This window comes from Sciurus vulgaris, assembly GCF_902686455.1.
Source record: "Sciurus vulgaris genome assembly, chromosome: 1".
In the NCBI taxonomy this organism is placed as follows: domain Eukaryota; kingdom Metazoa; phylum Chordata; class Mammalia; order Rodentia; family Sciuridae; genus Sciurus; species Sciurus vulgaris.
In genome coordinates, this window is record NC_136461.1 from 11,410,818 (window position 1) to 11,427,424 (window position 16,607).

At 51.6% G+C, this 16,607-nt stretch overlaps 1 protein-coding gene across 2 annotated transcripts; it reads left to right on the forward strand.

Moving 5' to 3' along the window:
* The first annotated feature begins 871 nt into the window (after positions 1 to 871).
* NECAP2 (NECAP endocytosis associated 2) lies at positions 872 to 15,337 on the forward strand. 2 transcript variants are annotated; one of them, XM_079105942.1, is made up of 8 exons: positions 872 to 1,006; positions 3,822 to 3,922; positions 6,408 to 6,512; positions 6,595 to 6,676; positions 7,346 to 7,454; positions 9,675 to 9,849; positions 13,244 to 13,331; positions 14,150 to 15,337. In XM_079105942.1, the coding sequence occupies exons 1-8, from the start codon at positions 915 to 917 to the stop codon at positions 14,196 to 14,198; spliced, it is 801 nt and encodes a 266-aa protein (XP_078962068.1). In that variant the 5' UTR covers positions 872 to 914; the 3' UTR covers positions 14,199 to 15,337. The 2 variants fall into 2 exon arrangements, with proteins under 2 accessions (XP_078962068.1, XP_078962069.1); XM_079105943.1 differs by having other exon boundaries at positions 13,247 to 13,331.
* Positions 15,338 to 16,607: the final 1,270 nt, after the last annotated feature.

Below are 16,607 nucleotides of genomic sequence, written 5' to 3' on the forward strand. Positions count from 1 at the left end.
CGATAAAAATGTCAGGTTAGCTCAATCCTATACTAAAGAGCTTATGCAGAGCAAAAAGCAGGGAGAGAGGAGGAAATTTGAGAATATTCAGTGAGTCACAGATGTGGGATCAGAGGTTACCCCATGGCAGGACTGACACACTGTAGACACTGGATAATGTTCATGGAATGAATGGGAGAAAGCAGGGGAGAAGGGATTTGCGAATTTGAGGCATGGTATTCCCTAAAATGTTCTATGAGAAATTCAAGTTAAGCCCAGAGACTCAGGCAGGAGGATCGCAAGTTTGAGGCCAGCGTAGCGAGACCCTGGCTCAAACTAAAGAATTAACGGGAAGGGCTGAGTGTGTAGCTCAGTGGTAAAGCTCCCCTGGGTTCTGTCTCAGGTACAAAAAAAAAAAATCAATCAATTATTCATTAAATATCACTTCTTCGAATACAACTCCTTCCTGAGCTGGGCCACGAGGGGCCCGGACCTGAGGTGGTCAGGCGGCATTTCGCCAGAGGCCTGGGCGAGCCTTACAGGGTCAGGGGAAGAAAGGATGTTTGCGCAGAGGACAGCAGAGGCAGGGCGCTGGAGGAGGGAGAAGCTTCAGGGCGGGCTACGCTTTGCATATCAGCAGCTGGGACGCTGGTGTGGAGTCCAGGCGGCCGATGACCCACAACCAGCCCACGGATTCGGAGGGCTCTGTACTGAAGCTGCCTGAGGACAGGGTGCCTGGTCCTCCGCTAGTCGGCGCAGGTGTCCAAACGCCGCGTGTCCTGAGCCAGGGCCTCCAGCAGAGGGCGCGCGGGCAACGGCGTGCTGAGGCCCGCGAGCTGCCGCTCTAGCCAGGGCCCGGGGATAGAGCCGCGCTGCTTCCGGTCCCGTGGGGGCGGGGAAAGAAGCCGGAAGTCCGGTGGGCTCCGGGCGTCGAGATGGAGGCGGGCGAGTACGAGTCTGTGCTGTGTGTCAAGCCGGAGGTCCACGTCTACCGCATCCCACCGCGGGCCACCAACCGCGGCTACAGGTGACCTCGCGCTAGCCTGCCAGCCGCCTTCCCCGCCGCCCCGCCGCGGGAGCCGAGGCCGGCCTCCCCGGTTCAGGGGCAGGGGTGTGTCGCCTCGGCTTCTCCCAGTCGCAGACCAGACCGAGCAGGGGCCCGGGGTTGGCCCGTCTCGGCGGGACGCGGGGGACTCCTGGCCGCAGGGAAGGCGTCGGAGCCTCGCCCTGGGGGACCCCGGTGGGCCCGGGTGTCCTGACGTGGTCAGGCGGGTGTCAGACCGCGCCGGCCGATGGCCCCGAAGGGATCCTTGAAAGCCTGAAGCGGGGAGGGGACCTGTCACGGGCGGGAATCCCCGAGGGGCGGGGAGGGCGCAGCACCGGCCAGGGACCCGCCCGGGGGCTTCGAGCGGAGAGCCGAGCCCAGCGGCCCTCTCCTGCCGGCCTCCTTCGCACGAATTTCACCCTCGATCGCAGCCTGGAGTGGTCGGGAGGAACCATGCGCCCTGGGCTCGCGTGACCCTCACGGTGCGCTTGTGAACCTGTAGACGGCCCCGCGAGGGACCAGGAAACCGCCCTAGGGTGGGAGACTCGACGAGCTCTTGTGCTGTTTGCATTTTATTACCTCGCGTCTGAATTACCTAGGCAGACAACCCGGCTTGTGGCTGTTTGGCTGGGGGGGCGGGCAGAGCTGAGGATTGAACCCAGGGGTGCCTTACTCCATCCCGGCCCTTTTTATTTTTTTATTTTGAAAAGGGTCTAGGTCCAAATTGCTGAGTCTGACCTCGAACTTGGAATCCTCCTGTCTCAGCCTCCAGAGTTGCTGGGTGCCCCTGTTTCTGGCCATGGAGTGGCTTTTTTGTTTTTTTTTTTTTTATATGTGCTAGGGATCGAATCCAGTGCCTCATGCGTGCTAGGCAAGCGCTCTACCACTGAGCCACAACCCCAGCCCCTACAGTGGCTTTTTCTTTGTTGTTGTAAATGGACAGAATGCCTTTATTTATTTTTATGTGGTCCTAAGGATGAACCCAGTGCCTCACAGGTACTAGGCAAGCGCCCTGCCACTGAGCTACAGTCCCAGTTCTGGAGTAGCTTTTGACCTCAGTGTGTGTGTAAGTTATTTGAAGATACAGGATTGACCAAAACACAGAATGATGGAGTGTCTACATATCTGTCCTCTTGTTATTTTGCAGTTGTGTTAACAATGGCTCATGGTGAACATCCATGAAGTAATTTAAAAATAACTTGAAAATACTTGCTTTCTTCTTCTTTTTTTTTTATTTTTATTTTTATTTTTATTTTTTTATTTTTTTGGATGTGGGTACCAAGAATTGAACCCAGGGCCACTCAACCACTGAGCCACATCCCTAGCCCTATTTTGTATTTTATTTAGAGACAGGGTCTCACTGAGTTGCTTAGCACCTCACCTTTACTGATGCTGGCTTTGAACTCATGATCCTCCTGCCTCAACCTCCCTAGCCGCTGGGATTATAGGCGTGCACCACTACTCCCGGCTGCTTTCTTTCATCTAACTGGAGATGGGCTACCAGCCAGGCATGATCATCTGCCCTCCATCCCCTGTTGGGTCTTCAGGAGGGTGGGTTTGGTTCCTCTTCATCCTGCAGACAGTGAAGTTATCAAACATCAGGCCTAGCTGGTTTGGCATAGAGGAAACCGCCAGCCCTGGCATTTTGATCTCAAGACTCTCCTTCGTCTGAATTTTAAGGCTAAGGCTGAGTAAGGGGAACTGAAACTGAGTCTGCTGACTTGTGAATTGAGCATCTGTATTTGTGTGGTCTTCAAAACAGCTTTCATCCGAGTTCCTGAGAGCTGACCTATGCTTAGGAACTTCTCAAGAAAAGTCTCCTGGAAACACCCGTGGTTCTTACTGCTTGGGGGTTTTACTGAGCTGCTTCTTAGAACTAGAATGTGAAGTTATTACTTTAAAAGTGCCCAATGAGGGGCTGGGGATGTAGCTCAGTGGCAGCTGCTTTCCTGGCTTGCACAAAGGCTTGTGTTCAATGGTTCAATTGCTAGTACCACAAAAAAAAAAAAAAGGAAGAAAAGAAAGCCAAATGAGATTGTCACTGTAGGGCCATGGTTTCCTGTGTTTCTTTCTGCCTTTGAGAATTTCCTAAACATCTACTTTTCTCACACATGATTTCAGGTTCTGGTGTTCTTTTCTTTTTCTGTACATGATTGTACTTTTCCTTCAAGATGGTCTCAGTGGTCCCAACTGGTCACTCTGACCACCATGGTGTGCAGCTTCTTCCAGTTCAAGGCCAGATCAAGAAGGGGATCCAGAGTTGGGACTTATCAGTAGGACAGGACTTACACAGGAACTTACACAGCTGCTTCCTCTGTGGAAAGGAAACTGGAAGGAAATCTCTCTTGGGAGAAGGTCTCTAGTTGAGAACGGGGTCGGCAAGCTGCGACTCACTATATTTTTGAATGGCCCACAAGCTAAGAGTGGTTTTTACATTTTCAAATGGTTGGGAAGAATTTTAAAGAAGATTATTTCCTGCTGTGAAAATTATATGAATTTCAGATTTCAGTTTCTGTGTAATTTTATTGAAATATAGCCATGCTCCATAAAAAATATTTGCTTAAAATATTTAAAGCACCAGAATGCTCTATTGTATTGTGCAACTGCTTTCTCTCTATAACACTAGAATGGTCTAGTTGTGACAGATGCTGCGTTGCCTACAAAGCCAAAAATGTTTACAGAAAGAGTTTGCCAGCCTCTGGGTCTAGAGCAAACAGCCCTTCCCATTCATGTCCCCAGCATTGGAGAAAGGGAGCAACAGCCTCTGGCAGAGGCTCAGTGGTTTTTGTCCCCTTAGGGCCTCGGAGTGGCAGCTGGACCAGCCATCATGGAGTGGCCGGCTGCGGATCACTGCGAAGGGTCAGGTGGCCTACATCAAGCTAGAGGACAGGACCTCAGGTAAAGGCGAGGGAGACTGTGTTGGGCTGAGGTGCCATATTTCCCACTGAAGGAGGGAGAGGCCACCTGGGCCCGGCCAGGCCACTCAGGGGCTCGGGCTCTGGGAATCTGTCCTGTGAGTTGCAGACCCCACTGTACCTTTCAACTGCCTTTGTCCCCAACCTTAATTGTAGAAACCGCTGCCCCCTCGTGTATAAAGGAGTGTTTCTTGTCAAGCATCTGTTCTCTTGGGGGGTCCTACTAATTTGGAGGCCAAGTGGAGGAGACTTGCAGGGTGATCCCAGTAGGAAGGAGGAAGCCCTGGAGCTTGCCATGGGGACAGACTGCTTAGCTCGGGTTCTCACTCGGAATCCCGGCAGTCAGCTGAACGGGACTCCCCAGAGCCAGCGCCCCTGAGTGAGGGAGCTGGAAACTGTCCTCCTCAGCTCTCTCTAGCAAGAGGATAAGCCATGTCGGGATCAGCTGGCAGGCGCGGCTCTGTGGAAATCTCGCCAGAAGTCCTGGGCCACTGGTGCCTCTGGGTGAGCCGTGGAGGGCGGCATGCTGGAGTCTCCTGGCCTGAGACCCTGACGCGGTTCAGCACAGCGCTAGCTCAGGTGCATGGCAATCATCTGCTTGTTTCTAACACATGGAAATTTCCTTTCCTGGAGCAGAAGAAAAGGCAGCGCTCTGGAGGCAGAACTGGCTGCCTCTTCTCGGAACTGTGCCACTTTTGTCTGAGATGTTGGGCCACATATTCCCCTCCTAATGAGGATCACACTAGTTCTTCCCTCGCAGAAGCGTTGGAAATAGGAAGTGAGCAGATAGTTTGCCAGTTGCTTTATGAACTGCAAGGCAGCTCAGCACAGACCTGTTCCTCTGGAACACGGTGTTGTCAAGGTGAGTAGTGGCTGCCTTGGCTAGGTCAGAGGATTTGGGCCCAGTTGGGTGTGGCACACTAGGGTGTGGCAGTACCTCTGGTTTTCTGGGAAACTTGGGAACTGTGACTTTAATGTGACTGCCTAATGTGACAGCCACTGCTTTGGGCGAAGCTTGCCTTTAGGACCCATGCTGAGGGTCTCAGCTCAGGGTCCTGTTACTCTCACGAACGAGCTCACGAGCATGTCGTTCCCAGCCAGGCTTTCTCAGCCTCAGCACTTTTGACTTTTGGGGCTGATGAGTTCAGTGTGAGGTATGTAGCAGCATCCTGGCCTTTACCTACCAGTTTCCAATAGCGTCTCCCAAATTGTGACAACCAAGAGTGTTTCCAGACCTTGCCAGATGTCCCTGAGGGGAAGGAGAGCAAAATCACCTGATTACAGACTATTCCTGTAAGCTAAAGTTATCCAGGTGGGTCTAGGCCCAGAGGTTCCAAACTTGGATGGATAAATCGACAATAATTGCAGACTCCAGGGCCATCTTTTTTGTTTGTTTTGTATTGGGGCTTGAACTCAGGAGCTCTTTACCACTGAGCTCCATCCCCAGTCCTTTTGATTAGTTAATTAATTAATTTGGTAATGGTGATTGAACCCAGGGCTGCTTTGCCACTGACCCACAACCCCAGCCCCTACTTATTTACTTTTGAGACAGGTTCTTGCGAGGTTGCTGTGGGTCTTGCTCAGTTGCCCAGGCTGGCTTGAACTTGTGATCCTCCTGCCTCAGCCTCCTGAGTCCCTGGGATTATAGGTGTACACCACCCATGCAGCTGAGCCATCAGTTTTGATTTAGTTCGGCCCCTTTCCCAGTTGCCTCTAGACCACAGGACTCAGCAGAAAATGTTTGGTTAAGTGCTGAAAGTGCGGGTGAAGGTGGCACTTGAGAACGTGGAACCACATAGGTGCTCACAGATTCACGTGCTGCACTGCGACTGTGGAGCGCCATGCTCACGGGGGGTGCGTTTCACCAGGGAGCCTTTGAAACGAATCACTCTTTTGCCCTGTCTGAGCTTGAGTTAAATTGCCCTGCTTTGGAATCTGATGGGTGCAGACACTCTCTCCTTTCCACAGGGCTCCCTGGCCCCTCTTAGAGTCCTGCCTCAGCTACTGGGCCTTTGCAAAGGTGTGATCCATCTGGACCGGGACTCACCTATGCCAGGACCCTCAGGCTCCTGTGAATGGGGAAAGCAATGGAATGAGTGGGTCGCGGCTCCAGTTCAGCATTCTCGTGTAGGACTGGAGGCCTAGCATCAGTAGAGCATTTAATTTTAAAAGAAGCCAGAAATCTGGATTACTCTACAAGTAATCTGATTTTGGAATGTTTGGCAGGTGAATAAGAAAAATATTAAAACAGTGCTGGATTTGACCTGTAAACCACTGACTCAAACCTCTCCTTAGTTATATTCCAACATCTTCCCTTCAGCAAGAATGGATTTGATTTGAATCCAGTGTAAGGTTTGCCCATCTGCCTCAGCTTGCCAGAGATGCCTTGCAGGAGAACGACTCCCACAGTGCGATAGGAACACCAGGCTTGGAGGGGGCTCGGCGCTCACCCCAGCTTGTGCTTTCAGGGGAGCTCTTTGCCCAGGCACCAGTGGACCAGTTTCCTGGCACAGCCGTGGAGAGTGTGACAGATTCCAGCAGATACTTTGTCATCCGCATCGAGGATGGAAATGGTATGCGTGAGTCTGGGTGCCCCTCTTGAGAAAGGTGTTCTCTGCCTCTAGAAGAGTGGGATTGACCATGTGCTATTTCCAGGGCGACGCGCTTTTATTGGGATTGGCTTCGTGGACCGGGGTGATGCCTTTGACTTCAATGTGGCCTTACAGGACCATTTCAAGTGAGTGTTTCCAGGAGACCCGTGCTCACGCCTCCTCCCCTTTCCCTGGACAGAATAATTTCCCAGGTTAGGAGACCCAAGTGCTATGTGTGGTTTATCTGCTGGCAGGGAAACTGTTCTTCCAGACAGCTGCCTTTTCCTGTCCACTGTGAAGTCTTCTTTCCCCAAAGCCAGGCTTTACCAGTGCTGTTGTCTGACCCAGCTTTTGAAATGTCCCATCTCTTCCACACCAGCCCCTGAACAGCCTGAGTCCTTGTCAGTCTCTTTTGGCCTCTCTGGGCCTATGTGGAAGATGGGGACCTTTGTAACGCCCTTCTTCTGACCATCTGTCTTTCCTCACCCCAGATAGCCATTTGGGGTGTACACAGACCACGCCAAGGGCTGGGGAGGACAGGGCCAGACGCTTGTGCTTCCTGGAGCCCAGTGCCCAGACCCTCTGCATAGGGGGTCGTCGAATTCTCACAGCGTCTTCATTGGAACTGTCAGTTGTGCTGATGAGGAAACTGATGTGCCCGAGGCTGCTGAAGTGTCAGGGCCAGGTTTGAATTCCTGGCCCCAGCAGCCCACCTCCCACCCTACCTCCACACAGGCCTCGCTGGGCCACGGTGAGTGGAAGTGAATGCAGGGCGCTGCTCTCTTCCCACCTCACCTCTTTCTCCTTCTCCCCAGGTGGGTGAAGCAGCAGTGTGAGTTTGCAAAACAAGCCCAGAACCCGGACCAGGGCCCCAAGTTAGACCTGGGCTTCAAGGAGGGCCAGACCATCAAGCTCAACATCGCAGTGAGTCCCACTCTCGCTTAGCTGTGTTGGCTGTGGTCATGCAATAACTCGTGGCCACCTGGCCGAGAGCCACTCTTCTCACAGATGAGTTCTGTCCAGGGCGGCGGTCATTCACTGAGCAGCTGCCTGCTGCTGGGCTCGCCTGGGTGCACAGAGCCTCTGCTCATGGATCTGGGTTGAGCTGAGCAAGCAGAGATTGATCCCCTGGCAGGAGAGGCCCTGCCACCAAGGATGCCCGGTGCTGTGGGCTTCCCGAGGAAGGACCCAAAGCCCATGACTGGGGGACCCAAGGAAGGCTTCCCACAGGCAAGGGACGGGACCAAAAGGTGGTTCAGGCAGAGGCGATAGCCTCTCAGAGCCTGTGAATTGGGAAGGAATATGAGTTACTTGGTGTCCTGGCTGTCAGAGGGGGTCAGGAGCGGGTCAGTGTGCTCGTTTCTTTTTGCATCGGGGCATTGTGCCCTGAGTAAGGAAGAGCGGGGAGCTCTGGGCCAGAAACCGTCAAGGCAGGGCTGGGGTATGGGCAGCTTCTGTCGGCTGAGTCGTCCTGGCTTTTGCATCTTTGTTCTGAGCAGCTGTGCGTCTGGCTTTCCCCCATCAGCTCCTGTTGAATAGGAACAGGTGGGAGTGGGCTGGGTTCTTAAGACTTGGCTTTACCTGACTAAGCCGTGGAGGGGGGATTCGGAGTTGTGATTTGGGGACACCAAGGACTAAATGGGTTCAGCTTTTGAGGGAAGTTTATAACTCTAAAATAATGCTTTTCCTCTTTACTTACCATCTCTTTCTCCTCTTTTCTGCTTCACGCTGGTGATGATTTGGGACCTTGGAGGTGGCCAGCTGGCCCTTAAGAGAAAGTTCAGTGCAGTGGACTGGTTGGGCTGCGATTCTTTCCCTTGCTTGGAAGAAACTAACATTTAATGATCTTCACCTGGGGGCCAGGTAGTGTTTTTAGGCACTTCTCATATAAACTAAACCTTCTCCCCCTTTCCAAAAGGCCATGGTGTCAGGGTGCAGGAAGGTGAGGAACTCTTGGGGTCTTAGAACTGGAGGTGACTGACCCAGCTGGCCTCACCCTGAGGGCTGGAGGCCTTTCGCTGCAGGCTGGGCTCCCGCTTGACTCAGCTGCCTCACAAGCAGCGGCCCACGTCATCCCTATCTGTGTCGCTCGTGCTAGCGTCTGGCTCACTTGCTGCTCGGGCTTTTGGGTTTTTTAAAAGTTTTATTGAAGTATAATAAACATACATAAAAGTACCCAAATCATAAATGCAGAATCCGGTGAATTTTCAAAAACTGATCTTAAAAACAAACTTGCACCCAGGTCAAGAAGCAGAAGACTAAGCACTGTGGAAGTCCCTCCTGGTCCCTTCCAGGAACTGCCCACCTCAACTTCGGTCCCTAGGCTTTGTTCCTGACTGTAGTGAGTGGAGTCGTATGCTTTGTTCTCGTTTGTGTACGACCCTGCTCTTTCCTTAGGGTAAAGTCACCCTTGGGAGAGTCACCTTGTCAGTGCTTGTGCTTGATACGTTCCTGTGGTTCCTTGCAGGGATGTGTCCAGTTTGTGTGCTGGTGACTGATAGGGCTGCCGGGGATGTCCCAGCTCACGTCTCTGGTGCGCGTATGTACGCACTGCTGTCAGGGCTGTACCTAGACGTGGAATGGCAGGGCCACGAGTTCCTGTATGAAACTTATAGGTTCTTTCAAATAATTCTTCAGAGCGGTTTCACCAATTCACACTTCTACCTGCAGTGCATGAATGTTCGGTTGCTTTATTTCCTTGTCAACACTGACATCTGACGCTGTAGGCTTCTGTGAGATAGCAAATCGTTGTAGTTTTGTGGGGGGCAGTGCTGGGGATTGAACCCAGGAGTGCTCCTCTGAGCAACATCCTCAGCCCTTTTCATTTTAAGACAGGCTGTCTTTGAACTTCTGATCTCGTCTCAGGAATTACAGTCATGTGCCACCGAGCCTGGCTTATTGTAGTTTTGATGTTCAGTTCCCTGATGATGAATGAAATCGGATACTGGGTTTTAAAATTAACCACATGGTGATGGATTGAGTGTTGTGATGTGTTGGATACAGCTTATAACAAGGTGCTGCGTAAAGACCATCTTTCAGTTATATAGATGTGGGGGTCTTAGGGTGCCCTTGGCCCTCCTTACCAGGTTTTTTGAGGCATTTGGGCTCCAACAGAACTGATTTACATTCCTTTTCTCCATTTAGAACATGAAGAAGAAGGAAGGAGTCGCAAGTCCCCGCACCCGGCCTGCCAGTGCAGGAGGGCTGAGCCTGCTGCCTCCTCCCCCAGGGGGCAAAACCTCCACCCTGATCCCACCCCCTGTGGAGCAGTTGTCTACAGAGGGGTCCCTTACACAGCCAGCAGTTGCTCCCGGTTCAGGTCAGTGAATCTGCACCTGTGGCTTCCTTTTCCCCAGTAGCTGGGGGCTTGTGTCTTCCCTCCTTCACGCTGCGTAATGTGTCACTTTGTACCTGTTGGTGTCAAGCTAGAAGGAGGGCACTACAAAGTGGACCCTGCACACACCGAGGGGGTCCTCAGTTCCCCTAACACCCTCTGCTTTCCCCTTTAGTGCGTCTGTCCTCCCCTGATAAGCAGGGTCAGTGACTTGTTTGTTATTGTGAAATCATTAGCATACAGGTTCCTGGTCCACGGTGGGTGTTGAGTAGGTGGGCGATGGAGACAGGTCTGTGTTCACATTTAGTGGGAGGGATAAGTCAGGCATGGAGACCAAATGGATGTGGCCCAGACTCACTAGCTTCCAGCATGGTCTGGGGAGGCTTTGTGGAGGAAGTGGCATGGGATTGAGCCATGAAGGAAGGAGATTGGGGCGGGTGTTGGTGTCCCAGGCAGAGGAAGAGTGTGCCTAAATGCCTCAGGCTCAGGCATTTAGATGCCCTGTGTACTCAGGGAGGCAGGTTCCAAGGTGAGCAGGGGAGTTCAAGCTGGAGATGGAGTTTGGAGTGAGCTCTTCAGCATGCTGTGGGGTTCCAGGAAGCTGAGAGGCAGCTACCCCAGCAGGCTGTGCTGATGAGCCCTTGAGAGGCCCCATGACTCCTCAAGTTCTTAGTGCTGGGGTGCCAACCGATTCCCTCCACTATAGGGTTTCTTCCACCTCCAGTGTGGGTGAGGAAAGGGTTTCTGTCGGAGGGATAGCTGTCTGTAGAGTAATCACTAAAAAACTTATTTAATAGAATAACCACAGGAGACAATTATCGTGTGTGTGTGTTAAACTTTTACTTATTTATTTATTTTCTTTGACTTTTTTTTGTCCGGTTCTGGGGACTGACCCAGGGCCTTAGTGCTTGCAAGGCAAGCGCTCTACCAACCGAGCTATATCCCTAGCCTGTTAACTTTTTTTTTGACAGTGATAAAGACAATTATCTTTTTTAATTCAAAGGTGGCTTGACGCATTGAGCCATGCTAAGATCTGGCTCTAACAAAATGGAAGAGCCCACCTTCCCTTTATTTATAGTCATACAGGTAACGGGGGGCCAGGAAGAGCTTCTTCTGTGAGGAACAGGATGGGTGGAGTTGAGGAAGCCATTTGCTCTAGTGGAACATCCCAGCAGGACCAGCATATTCCAGGCGGTGAGCCGCTCTGCACGGAAGCCACACATTTCAGGCGATCTGGAACAATCTCTTAAGTGATTGCCGGTTCCTGGAAGCCAGATTTCCATGTCTGACAGCTCACCAAACCTGGTTTTAATTGCTGGTCGTAAATGGCTCCCACACTCCACCGCAGCCCCACACTGCCTTACCAGCGTGATGCTCCTGGCCTTGCCCTGGGTCCCCAGCCCCCTTTCTACCCGACTCCCGCCCAGTTCTTCAGGGCAGCATCCAGGCAGGAAGCCTTCCGCCTTTCCTGGTCTTGAGATTCCCTGACATTGGCTGCTTTATCTGCAGGTCAGACTTCTAACCTCTGCCCTCCAGGGATACCTCAACGAGGAGGGTGACAGGAATTGCAGTCAGGGACCCCTGCACTGGCACTATTTCTCCAAGTGGGGCCCTGGGGCCATAGGACCAGGACCATTGCCAAGGACAGGGGCAAGAATCTGCCTTTTTTTTTTTTTTTGGTGGGGGGTACGGGGAACTGAACCTGGGATTGCTTAACCACTGAGCCACATCCCTCACCCTTTTTATCTTTTGAGACAGGGTCTTGCTAAGTTGCTGAGGCTGGCTTCGAACTTGAAGCGGTTCCGCCTCAGCCTGCTGATCTGCTGGGACCATAGGCTGTGCCACCACCCGGCTCATTTACATTCTTACTGAGTGCTCACCAGTGACTGGGAGCCACTGCCTTAGGCCTTTCCTTGGTGCTGATGCGTTTTTAGTGGATAATATGGAGCACCTGACACCTGTTGCAGCATCTTAAGCCCTGGGGACACTGCAAGGGCAGATACTTCTTGAGTTACGATAGACGGAGTTTTGTCCTGGCAAACCCATCATAAGTCAAAATTATTGTAGGTCGAGGATGTATTTAATATGATTACCATTACTAAGTTGAAAAATTCTGAGACTGTCATTAAGTCAGGTACCGTTTCTACAGCATTGAGGTCCTGCTCTGGAGGGCTTCACTTAGCTTGTCTGCAGCAGGGTGGGCTCAGTGGCAAGTCACAAGTAGCTGACATCCGTGGAGCACTCACTATGTGCTCCAGAATCAGACCAGCTGAGTTCCAACTCCAGCCCCATCGTGCAGGTGCCAGCAAATGGCTGACTTCTCTGTGCCTCAGTTTCCTCATCTCTAGGATGGGGTAGCAGTGATGCCTGTAGTTACAGGGAGGATCAAGCGAGCTCACCCACACACAGCACTTAGAGCCACGTCTAGGAGGCTGTGAGCACACCCGGAATGTCAGCTTCCATTTCACTAACGTCATCGTTCATGCCACTAGGTGCTGAGCGCGTTCTGGCATTCCAGTGTGTTAATGCACTTCATTCTCACAGTGTCCTGGGAAGTAGTCGTCCTTACTGTCCCCATTTTAGAGATAGGAGAACTGAAACATTAGTGACCCGCACAGAGTCACACGGCTAGTCTTGACCTGTGGTCTGCTGCTCGCCGTGCTTCAGTTCACATGAGTAGCGTGTGATGAGCACTCGGCCAACTAAAACCGCACCACCGAGAGCCCTGTGTTATCCGCTCTCCCTGCTCAGAGCAGATGGGAAATAGCAAATTAGTGGGAAGGCAGAGGTGGCAGATAGGGACTGTTTCAAAGGGACAGTTGGCAGCATTGCAGGGGCAGCTGCAGAAGAAGGTGCTGTAGCATCTCCTACCCCTGCCAAACCCCTTGAGTCACCTTTTCTGGAAGGGTCTCCCTGCCCACCGAATGGCTGGGGGCTTAAGACTTGGCCCACATCTAACACGTAACCTTGGTTGGTTGATGCAGACATGCAGGAGGCTTCATGTGGAGGTGACCTTGTGGTTTAACTGGGCATTCTTCATGCAGGTAACCAGGGCAGGATAGTAAGTTCAAACAGATTTCAGCGTACCTGATGGGAAACATCCTTGGGTAGTCGTGATGGACAGGTGTGCTCACTCTTACTGGCCCCTCCTCTGCCTTGTCTGTGACTTTCTGCCCTTCCTCAGAGCCCCTCAAGGACTCATGGGAAATGGTGGAAATGTGGCAACTCACTGGTGTTTGATGCCCCAAGTGTCTCTGTATTATTCAGCCACCTAGAATCATGAGGCTGAGCACCAGGTCTTATGATTTGATCACTCAGTCACCAAGGTCTCTGACTCCCTCTCTCTTTTCTCACTACCTGTTGGACATGGGGACATCAGTAGGACGTGCCACCGTGTCCTGGCCACAGCCCAAGCCTGCCACTGCTGCCACTGCTGACATCTGGGGAGACTTTGCCAAATCCTCCGGGTAAGGAGTGCCACATTCTCTGGTGTGGCTAGGACTGGGGCCGTTTTTCTAGAAACCTAGGATTGGTCTGCATGTCTTCTGGTCCTGGGAGCCTCTGATCTGGTTTGGACACTTGCAGGCCAGCCAGAGGACAGAGTGCCCCAGAGCGCCTGCTATGGGTGGCATATTGTTCTCCGCCTCTCTGAAAGCTTTTCACCGCTCTCCACTGCCTGTAGCCACCATTGGCAAATCTGTTAGGGTATCTGGATCCCCTCACCAATTGCTTTGGCTTGTCCCAGTACCTCTCTTTGCCCACTGTGTCCAGTTACCCTGGAGTACTGGGCTGAGAATCCAGACCTAGGATTTAGTCTTCAGAGACCTCTGACTCTCTCAGATTCCAAGCTTTCCCTTGGGGTCAGGATGGAAAGACACAAATTCCTGTCGCACCAGGTTCTGTGCACAGTGTCTCCAGACGTTTTCTCTAAGGTCCAGGTGGTGGATGGTTAGACTGTTTGGGCTGCGTGGTCTCCATTCCTGATACTTGGTCCTGCTGTTGCTGCACTAAGGCAGCCACAGATGGTGTAGACACCAGTGGGCATGGCCAGTAAAACTTTATTTCTAAAAATGCCACAGGCACGATACAGGCAATTTAAGAGTTTTTTATAAATAAAGTTTACATTAACTAAAAGCACACAGATTTGGTCTCTGGCCTGTACTTTGCTGGCCACTGCTCTGAACCACTTAGGAGTGGACTACTTAGAGTTCTTTCTGCCCAAAGAAAAGCCAACCTGTGTTTGCTTTCAAACAACTGAACTCCCTCCCCTGTCTTTTCCTCACAGGCCGGCTTCCAGCCAGACTCAGTCTGGCACAGGCTGGGTCCAGTTCTGACCTGAGCACATGCCCTGTTTCCTCCTTTGACTTCTGGAGCTGCCTCATCTGGGAAGGAGGCGAAGCACTCCCTCGCTGGCCCCTGGACCACTCTCCCTTCCTTGCCCGCCTCTCTTGACAGACTGAGCATATGAGGCAGTAAATCAACACCATGTTGCATGGTCTCCTGGGATTCAGTATGCAACCAGAACATGGAAGAAGAAATGACCCAGAATCCCTGTCCCCCTCTGTCTCTTGAGACGTGCAGGAGACTCTGAGACTAGCCTTCCTTCATCACAATGACCCGAATTAAACACAAGCCCCCAAAGCAACAGAATGGATTGAGTTTGCGCCTGGATTCAGATCAGTCCTCCTGGGGTTGATAGGTGTTCTGGATCTCTGTTGGGTGGGGGACTTTCTGCCCTCCTGTTGGTGGTAGCCACTTGAGTCAGGGTGCCTTCCAGAGGAGGGACTCTTTCCTGATTTCTGCCAGATCTTTAGGCTATAGCTTGAACTGGCCATCAGGGAGATGTTGGAAAGATCAAGTGGCTTAAAAGAGATTTTAGTATTTTTTTTCCACTGTTGCTCTGATCCGCACTAACTTGTCTTTACAGGAGGGACCATTCTACCGTGCAGGTGCAAGTGAGGGCCTCTAAAGGCACTCCTCACTGCCAGCCAGCTGCCTGAGTGCCAGGTAGCAGCTTTCATCTCTGTCCACCTGCCTAGTTTCTATGTCTTCCAGCCCGGCTGGCAGCGTGGGCTGAGGCAGATGCTGGAAGCCAAGTGGGACGGGGCTTAGACAGCAGGGTCAAAGTTGTGCTGCAGAGCAGTCAGGCTTCTGCCCACTCTGCTCCTGGTGGACTTGCATTTTCTCTGTGGTGATTTCTGAAGTGCCTTATCTACAGACAGCCTCTCACTTTGTTTTCTCCTTCAAAGAGTATGAATGACAGAAGGAAGAAGAGGCTTGGCGAACTCGGAGTCCTGGGTGGTTTATCTGAGTGCACCTCTGATATTTCTTTATTGAGTTAACCTTACCTCACAGTTGAAAGATTTCTTTTTTTAAAGGTCAAGAGTATTGACTGAAAAAAGTATCGGCCTTTTTGTGGGACCAGATTTTTAAGATTAAAAGATAAATAAATATTTTTACTTGTGACAGTGTATGTCAAAGCCCAGTGTGTTTTTGGCAGCATGGCTGCTCAGCTCCCCAGGATGCCGTAGCTGGACTCAGAGCCACCCCTCAATACTGTGTCCAGATCCAGAGCCCAGGGCTAGGGCCTCAGATTGGCCTCCATGGGAAAATCTGACTCTGTTACCCTGAGGTAATCAGTGACATCTCTCCTAGGTGTCTAGAAGAGTCTGTCCCATCCTTGGGACGTTGTGAAAGTAGCTGACTGAATTCACTTTCTGGAAAGCTGGCTCTGTCATGGAACCTCCATGGAAAGGGCTCTGCTGGAGGGCATGGCTCAGGGAAATCTGCCTCTGGAAGCATCTCCCCAGGTTAGGAAGGATGCCCACATGCACAGAGGTCAAAGTCAAAAGGCCATGCTTCCTGTACCTGAAGATTCTGTAAGAAAGATGGGGGCGCTGGGCTTGCGGCTCAGTGGTAGAGCGCTATCTATAATCTATAATAGCATCTCTTATAGAGATGAGACCTCAGCTCCTGCACCGCGAAGGATTCGGATGCACTAGAAAGTGTAGCACGCTAAGAGATGTTGTTATATATATAACATCTATAATCCCAGCAACTGGGGAAGCAGGAGAATCGCAAGTTTGAGGCCAGCCTCAGCAACTTAGCAAGGCTCTAAGCAACTTCGACCCTGTCTCAAAAAAAAAAAAAAAAAAAAAGGCTGGGGATGCAGCCCCGGGGTAAATGCCCTGGGTTCAATTCCTAGTACCAAAAAAAGAAAGATGGATGGGGTTTTTATTATGGGTATGAAAGTAGCTACTATAACTAGTGGAAAAAAGGAGAAAGAAATGCAAGTTGAAGACCCTCCTGACCACCGACAAAGATCAAGGAAACTGCACTGAAGGGCCCGCAGGAGTAGTTTAGTTTTGGTGTCTCTGCCGTCACCTCATCACCCGTCTGGATGAGTCACTTCTAAGTGCTCGGGTGCCGGAAACGAGAGAGCTCGTACTTGGAGGAAACCCTTCATTACAAGTTGGAGGTCAGTGCTTAGATTCTGGAGTCAGACCTGGGCTTTGGATCTGGGTGTCCACTGGCCTGCGGTGTGACCACAGGCGTCACTCAGCTAAGGCATATAAAACCGTAGCAGGTGCCTATTGTATTATGTCCTTAATTATGATAAAGAAACATCCATCAAGTGTCTAGGCTCTGAGAAGTACCTTGAGGGTCCTGGTGGGCAAGGGATGGTTTGGTGTTCTCCACCGACCAGGTAGAATTCCAGCTGGAAAACAAGCAAAACCATTACA